The 11,656-nt window shown below is 37.1% G+C and overlaps 1 protein-coding gene across 1 annotated transcript; it reads left to right on the top strand.

Annotated features, from left to right (window-relative positions):
- The first annotated feature begins 10,786 nt into the window (after positions 1–10,786).
- On the top strand, positions 10,787–11,374 carry LOC134365020 (interferon omega-1-like). Its single transcript, XM_063081240.1, has one exon. The coding sequence runs from the start codon at positions 10,787–10,789 to the stop codon at positions 11,372–11,374; it is 588 nt and encodes a 195-aa protein (XP_062937310.1).
- The last annotated feature ends 282 nt before the right edge of the window (positions 11,375–11,656 follow it).

The following is an 11,656-nucleotide window of genomic DNA, read 5'->3' on the forward strand; positions in this document are numbered from 1 at the left end:
AAATAAAACTAGTTTTCCCAGAAATATTCAACAATCTAATGAAATGAGTTGAATAAGCAAGAAGAACTTGGAAAAACAGAAATTATTTGGCTATAATTTCTCCCCATATATAAAGAAGGTGTCTGTTTGCAGATGTGATCTGTAGGCTATCGAACTATTTCATAGCTGAGTCAGGAGGACAGCAGGTCATGTATCACTACTTAATCATCTACATTCACACGTGGCTTATTTAGTTAAATTTAGACGAGGACAAGAAATTTGGGGGATTATTGTGGAGATTCTTGCAACCACACATATTGGACTATCTTAGGGCATCTGACTGAGGTGAGTTAACCCATGCCCTGCCCTAGGGGAGTGAGTCAGGGAGAGTTATAGCTCAGGACACTTGACTCTGTGCCTACTGATCAAGCTACACTCTGTGACTTCAGAACACAGAGATGTGACAGTTACTTGTGAGGTAAGATGGTGTTGTGAATTGGATGAAGACAGTGTTGGTTTTGGAATTTGAATCCCTACACCCATTGTACCTGAAAATAAGTAGAATTTGCACTAGAATTACTAGCAACAGCTGGAAGAATCCTTTTTGACACCCAAAAAAAGCAATGGAAAGAGAAGGCCATGTCTATTACAATCCTGGACATGTGTCCTACATGCAGGGCTTCCAGTAGATGAAAGCTACTGTGTTCCTGATTTAAGTGGTGCAAAAGTGGAGATCTTCAAAAAACTTGCCCCAAAGACAAGGTCTCATCAATAGAGGAACCTTTATATTTTTTAAGAGAAATGAGGCAACTCTTTTTTCCTGTTTGATAGACAGGAATGAAATCAGGTTCCTTGGGGACAGGGGGATGGAGCCAGTTCCAGAAGGCTGAGGCCACCCCTGACTTCACTGAGGTGCTGTAGCAAATCCTTAACCTCTTTAGCACGCAGGGCTCCTCTGTTGTTTGGAATGAGACTCTTCAGAGAAATTCCTCACTTGACTTGGTCAGCAGCTTGAAGATCTGGAGACCTGTTGGGATCAGGAGAACCAACTGGAAGAAATTTCTAAGGCAGGTGAGTACTCCTAATGGCTGTAGAGAGGTCCTTCCAAAGAACCAGTCTCTACCTGAAAGGGAAGGAATAGAATGAATGTGCTTTTGGGGTTGCCAGAGTGAAAATCAAGAGCTGGCTGTCTTCACCATTAATTTCGTTTTAAAAAATAGAAGGTAAAGAAAGAGACCAGAACTTTCATTGAAAAAAATGTTCACTCCCTTCAAAGATATATTTCTTCTTTTGGTGTGAAATATACAAGTACTGCCCAGCAACTGCCTGTCCAGACTAAGACTAGTGCCACCCTTGTTATTGACATTGTAGCCAAAGAATCTTAAAACAATTATGTAATTTTCCTTATTGTTTCTTTAAAAACCTTTGGCTTTCTTTATGTCCCTGAATACACACGTAGTTTACTGTGGCACATGTGTTCTCATTGGAATGCCCATTCCTGAATAAATATTTTCTTTTAGAGAGACTCTCTCTGTTATACAGGTTGACACATATTTGGGAATCAGGGCATGGTAATGAATGTGTTTACTTCTGGGTAGACTGGAGAATGAGAAGATGACCTAAAGCTTATTAAGACCTTCATCATAGGTTGGGGAAGAGGAGAGACTGCAAAGGGCACAGAAATGGAATAGCGAGAGCAATTAGAAGACCACCAGGGGAAAGTGATTTTCAGAAAGTATCAAAGAAGGAAACAATACGTTTAAAAATTTAATGGTGCATTTAGGGAAGTTTAGGACTAAATTGTCCTGGCAGATCTGGAGACATAGGTGTCACTAGTGACTGCAGTAAGATCTGGTTTGGAAGAATTGACAGGGGAGAAACCAGGCTGGAGTAAGTTGAAGGATGAATAATAGAAGTGTGGTAAATTGTTTCTTCTCTCTTTTTACCTAGATCATCCTTGCTAGAGTTTGGTAAGTTTATTGAAGACTTTTTTTTTTTTTAAACAAGACTTTGGTTTTTTAAATTTGCTTTATGGTTTTTCTATTTTCTATTTCCTTGGGTGAAAACTCTTCTCTTTATTGTTTTCTTCTATTTATTTCATGTTTAATTTGTACTTCTCTGTCTAGTTTGTTAAGGTGGAAGTGGAGAATATTGGTTTGGGACTTTTCTTCTCTAGAGTAAGTATTTCAAGTCATAAATTAGACTTGAATCCTGCTTTAGCTGTGTCTCACAGTTTTGATATGCTGTGTTTTTATTTTTATTACTTTTATTTTATATATTTTATACATAAAAATGTATGAATACATTTTTATTATTTTTGTATTAAATATTGCAATACATTTTTTTTTATTTTGTGTAGCTCTAAGTTCCTATCTGGTATCATTTTCTCTTCTGCTTGAAGGACACCCTTTAACAAGTTTTGTAATATAGGCCTGGGCATGATGAATTTTCTTAGCTTCTATTTTCCTTGAAAGAGTCTTTATTTTACCTGCATTTTTGAAGGCTATGTTTGCTACATATAAAATTCCAGATTAACAGGTTTGGTATTTTATTTTTTTCTTCAACCTCTAAATATGCCATTTAATTAAACTGTACCTTGCATTATTTCTAATGAGATGCCTGAAAAATTCTTACCTTTCTTTATTTGTATATATCATACATAATGTATCAAGAAGGCTTGAACTTGTCCTACATACATCAGGGCTGTGATATATATATATTATTATATATTATATATTATATATTATCTTTTAATTCAATTTTTTCATTACTTTACTGAAACAGCCTTGTATGGGGGTGTATGTGTGTCTTCCAGCCCAATCTCGTTGCATTTATTTATTTATTTATTTATTTATTTATTTATTTATTTATTTATTTATATTGTATACATTCAAGTATATTCAAGGTGTACAACATGTTTGATATATATAGTAAAATGGTTATGATATATAATGTGTTTTTAACCTATACCTGTTTTTAAGATTTTTCTTCATAACTTGTTCTCAGCAATTTTATAATAATCTGCTTTGCTGTATTTTTTGTTTGTTTGCTTGTGTTTATGCTGCTTGGGGTTTTTTGGGATTCTTGGATTCATATATCTCTTATTTTAATTTAATTCAGAAAATTACTTGCCATAATTTTTTCAAAGATTTTGGTTTACTCCTCTCACTCTTCTCTTTCTGGCACTCTGCAATTCTGAGACTCTTATTTCATTCTATGCATCATTTTGGACAAATTCTACTGCTGTACCTTTGAAGTTATTGATTTTTACTTAACTTACTATACTTTTTACTGTACTTAAGTTTACATTTCTACCTCTAAAAGTTCATATTATATCTTTCACTTCTTCCCTTCACTGTAATTCCAGGAAGAAAGTTGAACTCAAAGAGATTTTTTTTCTTTATCTCAGGGCTTTATCACAGCCCTGGTCTCTCTGTTATCTTATATCCATAGCTGGTGCTTCATATAATGTTTTTGCCAGTCTTCTCGTTGCTAGTTCAAACCTTCTAAATAAATTATGACTGAAACATGTGTTGTCCTAATTCTCTTTTAAAAACTCTAATCTTACATCAATTCTGTATTCCATCGGGATTTTATTTTCATCTCTTACACAAGAGGAGAGTTTATGGTGATTTTTGACTAGATTGTCAAGTAATCATCCCAAAACCATTTTGTTGAAAATTAAGCGTTTTATTGATGTTATCTTAATATCATAAAAATTCTTTATTCTGAGTGATTTGGCACTATAATGTAACAATTTTAAAAGTTATGAGTTTTAATAACCAGGTTACTTAATTTTACCCTTTGCCACATTGTTTTTACTTTTATTACAAATAGTCCTCATTTTCTAGTAGAGATAGATGTGCCAAAAATTCTTATTCTCTGTTAATTTCTTTCTAATTAAATTAAAATTTTATCTAAATGTAGGGCAATGATTCCATAAAAATCATAAACTCTTGGGGATTAACAAATAATCATTTGGCATTGAACATAATAGTCTGGGAGCTTCCTTTATAAGATACAAAAATTAAACTGGATCAGAAAATTTCTTCTTATCAATACCTGGTAATTTTTTGAAAAAACAAAATTAGTTGAAAACCAGCAAAAAAAAAAAAAGTATATATATATATATATATATATATATATATATATATATATATATATATATATATATATATATATATAGTATCATTAACCAATAAAAGAGAGCAAAAGTGTGTGTAATTTTTGTTTGAATTTCTATCAGAATTTTAAAATATAAAACTTAAATATGTAATTATTTGTAACATTCAATACAGGATTCTTCATTAAGTCTAGATTCTGCCAGGATATATCTGTAATCCTGGATAATTCACTTAAACTCTCTGAGACTCAGTTTTCTCAAATACAAAGTAAGGTGGAAATATTTCTAGAGTTGTTATGAGTATCAAACACACTAAAAGCTTTAAAAGCACTTACCAGAGTATTTTCTGCTGAATGAGAGCTTAGCAGATGGTGACTATTTTCTTATTTTCACATACAGATCTATATGAGAATAGTGCAACTCCTACTTCTCTCTCTGTAACTGATGGATAATGCTGATAGTCTAAAAAGAATTGGGAAGTGTCCTGGAGAAGACTCAAAATCAGAGACATATGACATTGATAACATCGAAGATGAGTGATTTATATTTAATCAGATGTTGATGGCTTATAAATATGTGGTATAGAGATTAATCTAAACTTAAGTTGAAAATACATATCATATATAATATGTATTTTATATCTATATGAGGGTATTTCAAAAAGTGCATGGAAAAATTAAGTTAAAAGATAAGATGCATTTTTTTCATGAAATTTTTGAAGACCCATCATATATCTATATATCTACAGTATTTCTTTGCTGATTCTGATATGTGGCAAACTTTCCCTCCTTGCTGCTTTCATGCTATCCCATTCTTTCACTCCCATATCACAATAATTCCTTCCTCCCCACTGCAGAAATCCCCCCTGTGCTCTCTTCATTCACTCCTCATTAACCTGCACTGCCCATTCATATACCTGCTTCCTGTTCCATTGTGGTTTCTGGCTGTGAGTTTTTCTTAAGTGTACAAAGCCACCAATTGAAAGCAAGACTTGAGTGAGAGTTCTAGGTTTTTAAGAAACTCCCAGATGAGAGGACTTTTTTTTTCTTCTGGAGTAGTATTTTTGGAAATGAGGGAATACCCCTGTTACAATGATGTAACAGTAGTTGTAATAAAAAGAAAAGAGAAAGCAAGATTCATTTTACTCCGGGGATTACTAAAATATTTACAGAGGAAGAGAGCCACCTTCTGGCCACAATGGACCAAAAGAGACAACAAGTCTGGAGAGCAAGCCTGCTCCTCCATTCAGAGCTTCTCGACTTACGGTTAAGACACACCAGGCAGGAGTGTGCCCATCTTGCTGTGGAGCTGCAAGAGGAATCAGGAGGAGAAGTTCGCTGTAAAATGGCACCTTAACTCTTTCTTAAAAGCAAGTTGCTAGTTTTACATATTCACTCATTAGATCATGGCACTTGAGTTTACAATTAGGAGAAAATTCTCATTGTCACTTGCATTCCTTCCACCTTGATTCAGTAATAAGAGACAGTGAGCACACATGGAATGGTATTTCTGAGAATACCACTACTGTCAACTGACACCTGCGGACTATCAATTGCATAGAACTGAGAGGTATTAAAGTAATCTGGCAATAGTGTAATTAAAGAAGGTAATCAGGAAGTGTGTGTGAATTGCTCAGCTAGCAGGAAGGAGCTTCAGCCTGGGAAGGATCTCTCAAATCTTTGCTCAGGTTACACAGCCAGCCTTTAGATTGCTCTTTCCAAACGTGGGGAGGAAAGGTGTTGGAACTCAGTTATATTTTAAAATCCTTTTGTCCTTGCTCTTTTTTCTTTCTCCGCCACTAGTGTGGGGTCCAGTTTAGAAGCGGGCTAAAAAAAATTAGAAATTTTTAATTCACCAGGCACACTCCCACCATCCACTGTCCCCCCCCCATTCCCTTGATGGTTTAACACCTTTCAAATATTATGGACCCTTATATTGTTTGTTTATTTCTTTAAGCTGCTTATTTCTTTAATGTACTTTTTATAATTTTGCATTGTCCTTTTATGTTCAGTGGGCAAAATTGCATGATTTGGCTATGTATTCTCACCTTTCCCTGAAAAATCTCTCTAAACATATCCTGATCACATCCAGAAGTTAATTTGTTATATATTCAAAAGTATCAGAGAACAGAAGTGAAGGTGCAGGGGATCTGTCAGTGAGGGCACTATCACAGTCTGCTCCACACAGGTCCCTGGGCAGTGAGAATGGAGAGAGACACAGAAAACCTTGGTCCCGCTTTGGATCCCATGGAGTGGTGACAGGAGATCATGGTGCAGCACCAGCTGGAAATCCCTGGGCTTTGTGAACACAGAGGTGAGAGCATGAACACAGCCGTGCTTCTATCCTTCCTGCCTGCCAACCCCGGCACTGCAGAGATGAAGATGTCCTGCTGGGCACAGAACTGCAGTAAATACTAGACAGAGCCCTGCCCACATGTCTACACCCAAAGAGCTGTTAAGGATCCAGGAGCTTTTCTGTGCCCTTGTTTAGGTGCTTACACATTGTGATTCTACAGGAGGAGACTGTACAAGGAACAAGATTCTCATTTGCTCAGAAAAGCAAAGCACACATCATGACATATGAAGAACCTGAAAGAGCCAGCAGCATCTGGAAAATGTAGAAGGAGAACAGAGATGCTTAAATTGTCAACTGGAACAGTAGTGGGTCCTCAGGAGATGGAACAACGTAAATGGAATGGACAGCACTGAGTCAACTGTTCAAATCATTCTGATCAGAGGGAGATAAGATTGAAGTGGATGCTGAGAGTGCAGAGTCCTTCCATGGAGACGAGCCAACATCAGTGTCCCCAGCATGGGTGACACTGATAAAACAGCAGCCTACAGAGTATTGAAAGGGATGAGGGTTATTTCAGTGTTTGCTGCATCTTGTGTTTCCTCCCTAGATCCAGCAAGTTGTCACAGCACAGGGCAAATTATTCAAGGGGCCAATGCAACCTAAGGAGTCTCATAAATTTCAGTCATGATGCAGCCTCCTTTAAAAAGAAGTATGAAAATAGTTGAATACAAGGGTCACAGGCAGTATTTGAGTACATTTAGCAAGATACTGGGCAGAACCTTCCCAGCGGGACAGATATTAGTAATGTGCATATTGGAAGATCACAATTTCTAGTGGTGGCAAAGACTTTTATCAAAATTTATTTATTTAGTATAGTTAATTAAAAACAGGACATTGATGTCCTCTTTTTTTTTTCCAGTTGGTGCATCCTGCTCTGAGTTTAGAACCCTTCTAGAAATATCCTTTATTTCTGAAAAACATAATAATGCATTTATCAACGTTCAATTAATGATGGTTTTAATGGTATATTTATTTCAATCCTGCAGTTATATTTTACCTTTTTTTTAATAGGGTGAGGCTAGAAAAAGAAAAGACAGGAATATTAGGCAGTTGGGCTGTTTGTAGTTAAAGCCAGACCATCCTTGGTAAGTAGCTCTTAAAAAGCCTTCACTGCTTCCACAGAAGAAATGCATAATATTCTTCCATCTTGGTCATACTAAAGGTCTTTTCAGCACTCACAACTCAACCACTGGAAGGAAGGATAAAGAGAAGAGATTCTTCGCTGGATTCTATCAGTAGACAACATGAAGTCCAGTATGGGCTAGAGGAGAGAAATGAAGCGGTTTCCTTGGGAATAGGAACAGCAGGCTGACCTGAAGAGAGTCCCATAGATTCATGGAGGTCCTGAAGGAGAAAGTCAGAGCCCACATGGCTGGACTATTGTTAGAATGAAAATTGTTAGGTGCTTTTTGTTTATTCTTAAACTCACAAGAAAACGCATGAGTTAAAAATCAATAGGCTTCCAGGGGTCTATAGTTGATGGGTTAATAAATTTGTTTTAATATATTTCATTGAAGAAATTACTCATTAAGTTTTGGACTTTTTTTCAATTGGCAGAAAAATCTACTCCCTTATAAGTATTTAAAAAGTATTTTGTCTACTTGTCTTTAGGACTTAAAGTCAGCCAGTTTAATTCGCTCATACTACATCCCCTATTGCTCTACAAGACAACAGACAGCAACCTTTGGCATTGGAAGAAGAACTCAGAATTGTTTGTCATCTCACCCTTCCTGCTGTACTGACTTCATGCCCTGGTATTCCTAGGTTCATAAACCCCTTGTATATTTCTTTCCACTTGCTTTAATGGGTCCTTCCATACAAACTATTATCTCTATTCCCCTTAAGTTTTTGACCTTGGATCATTGGTGTGTTTGGATTAGTTTATTCCTCCAGACTTTTATTTCTCTCCCAAGAGTTATATAAATGAATGTGATCTCAGTAGGGTTATTGAAAGGATTGAGTTCATAGTTTTAAAGAGCGTAGAACAGTAATGGTGCATAATAAGCATGAAATAAAATTCAGTGTTATTTTTCAGTTTCACTATTATTATTATTATCCATATTAACAGAAGAATCATTTGGGATCATCAAGGCAGTGTTTTATTGCCTGAGTAAATTTATTAACTAGGTAGAGTTCTCAGGCAAGGCTAATATCCACTATCCTGCCAGAGAGGATTAGTGTTCTAGTAACTGGGGTCTGGCTCCCAGTCTCTTGGGAGCTGGTTGGTATGACAACTCCCTTCTCTCCTCAGAACTGATCACATCTGGATTAAATGATAGATAGTCAGGTGGCAGGTCTTGCAAAGCTGAGGGAGTCCATGGACCCAGGACTTGCTCTTCTTTGAGGTTCTGACAGAAGCAGCCATTTCCCTGCTTGTGTGCACTTCACCATTGACCTTCAGTCTCCCTCAGCCGTAGCCTCTAGTCCCCACTGTTGCTGCATTGAACTTTGTTAAATTACACTTTGCTATTTTGTCAGCAGAAAGTCACTTTCCTCCTTTGCTTTCACGACAATTCGGACTTGTTGCCAACAAACAACTGTTAAGTTTTGCTTTTTAGTAAAGTTTAAATGAGAAACACAAATGTGAAAACTCACAAATTATAGAGAAAAATAGTCCAGGCCCCTTGCTTTTCCTTTACTTCCCTTTATTTGTGTTACTTCATCATAAATTAGAACATAATGCAAGAACAGCAAGACAAACTTAGCTGAATAAGCCACTACATGAAGAGATGGAACAAAAATTTGAAATGAACAGTCACAAACAAGTAAAGGAAAGAGGGCTATTTCTCCCTGACAGACCAGCCTGACCTCTCTGTCCTGCCTTGTCACAGTGAGACAGAGACAGAGGAATAAAAAACCCAGTAGAATCACACTGATTGAACAGCTAATGGTCATTATTTTAGATTGTCTAATATCACTAAATTTCCTGTGCCCACCTCAGAAATTTTCAGACTAACAAGTGTGCAAAAGTTTACATCCATGTGTTGATCAATAAAAACTTTATTTGGCAAGATAAAAATTATTTGACTACTGAAAGTAAAATAATTACAATTAGATAATTTCTCCACCTGCTTAGACAAAGGCAACATTTGTGATCAGCTTCTGAAGGCTGTTGACACTTTTGACACCTGGAGACATGGGTCAGGAAAGGAGGAGGCCACCACTGAGAACTTGGGCCCTTCACAAAAACACTCTAGGGGTGAGGGTAAGGATCCTAGAGAATTAAGGATTTGGGTAACAAAGAACCAAGCCCTTCCTCAGTAAAGGAAGTCTAAAGTCATCAGGATGTGGTGAGCCCTGCCCTAAGAGAATGAGTGTGGAAGAGTTTGGGTTGAGGACACTTTGTCACTCTAGAGGAGAGGGTGGCACTAGATGTGATAACTATCTCGTGAGTGAGGTGGTTCTGGGTAAATAACATTATCTTACAATTAGAATCTCCACACCCAAATGTACCTAAAAAGAATGAGGGTTTCTAGTAGGGGTATTGAGCAGTATAGATCTCAAGTAAGAAAAATCTGTAAAGAAAGGGCAATGCCTATATTAATCTTGACTTGTGAAGTCATGAACCATAAGCGTATGGATCTACAGGAATGTATTCTAGAAGGAATTGAAATATCAGCGAAGCTCATTCACTAATAATATCATCAGCCTCTTTAAGAATAAAACAGTGAACAAAACACAGATATTGAATCTAAAGAGCTTATTTGCCACAGATGTTTTGGTAAATCCCCAGTCAGGTACAGAAACCCACAGGGCTGAGGGAGCCTGACTTTCTATGGAAAGTTGGTAAGGTTAAAAAAAAAGAGGAGCCTAGGATTAAGACTAAAAATTCTGTTCCTGGAACAGAGAAAAGCAATATATATATATGTGTGTGTGTGTATATATATGTGTGTGTGTGTATATGTGTGTATATATATATATATATATATATATGTACATGTATGTATATATATGTGTGTGTATATACGTGTGTGTGTTTATAATGTATGTGTGTGTATTTACATAACTATGTATACTTCAGGCATAAGACAAAGACATGTCTTAATTGGTAAAGACGAATTAGTATTGGCACTTCTGAAGATAACTAGACAAATTAAATTTCTGTTGCAAAAATTAAGAGTCTAGATTGATGACATCTTTTTAGGGCTTAAAGAAAATATGTAATTGAAAACAAAAAATGAAAGCAAAATTGAAGAAAAATGTTCAGAAAATGACAACTCTCATATTCTCTATTTAAAAGCCTTGCATAGAGAGATTATCCTCAGTGAACCTAGAGTCCATGGTCCCCCAGCCCCAGCTCAGACAGGCCAGCAGCATCCTCAGCCTCCCATGGCCCTCCTGCTCCCTCTACTGACGGCCCTGCTGGTGGGCAGCTATGGCCCTGCTGGATCTCTGGGCTGTGACCTGCCTCAGAACTCTGTCCTGCTTAGCAGGAAGACTTTGGTGCTTCTGGGCCAAATGAGAAGAATCTCTCCTTTCTCGTGTCTGAAGGACAGAAGTGACTTCAGATTCCCTGAGGAGGTGGTGGATGGCAGCCAGTTCCAGAAGGCCCAGGCCAAGTCTGTGCTCCATGAGATGCTGCAGCAGATCTTCAGCTTCCTCTGTACAGAGTGCTCCTCTGCTGCCTGGAACCCGACCCTCCTGGACAAGCTCTGTGCTGGACTTCATGGGCAGCTGGAAGACCTGGAGACCTGCCTGGTGCAAGCGATGGGAGAAGAAGAATCTGCTCATGTAACTGAGGGTCCAATACTGGCCTTGAAGAGGTACTTCCAGGGAATCCGTCTTTACCTGGAGGAAAAGAAATACAGTGACTGTGCCTGGGAGGTTGTCAGAGTGGAAATCATGAGATCCTTCTCTTCCTCAACAAACTTGCAAGAAAGGTTAAGACGTGAGGATGGAGACCTGGGGTCATCTTGAAATGATTGTCAGTGATTGATCTACCATAGCCCATTTGCATGTGTCTTTCATCATTTCAAATGGCTCTTATTTCTGCTTTAGTCACAAAATGTAGTCAATTAAGTTTGATAGATACTTTGTCAATATATTAAGCAAGTATAAGTTCAGCTCCAGGGGCATCAGTCCCTAAGAGATGACTGCCCTGATGTATATTTTTATCATTTAATTATTTATCTATTTTGCATATTATCATATTTATATCTACATATTTCTTATAACAGATAATTTCCCTTACGTTGTATT

Source organism: Cynocephalus volans, chromosome 16 (genome assembly GCF_027409185.1).
Source record: "Cynocephalus volans isolate mCynVol1 chromosome 16, mCynVol1.pri, whole genome shotgun sequence".
NCBI lineage: Eukaryota > Metazoa > Chordata > Mammalia > Dermoptera > Cynocephalidae > Cynocephalus > Cynocephalus volans.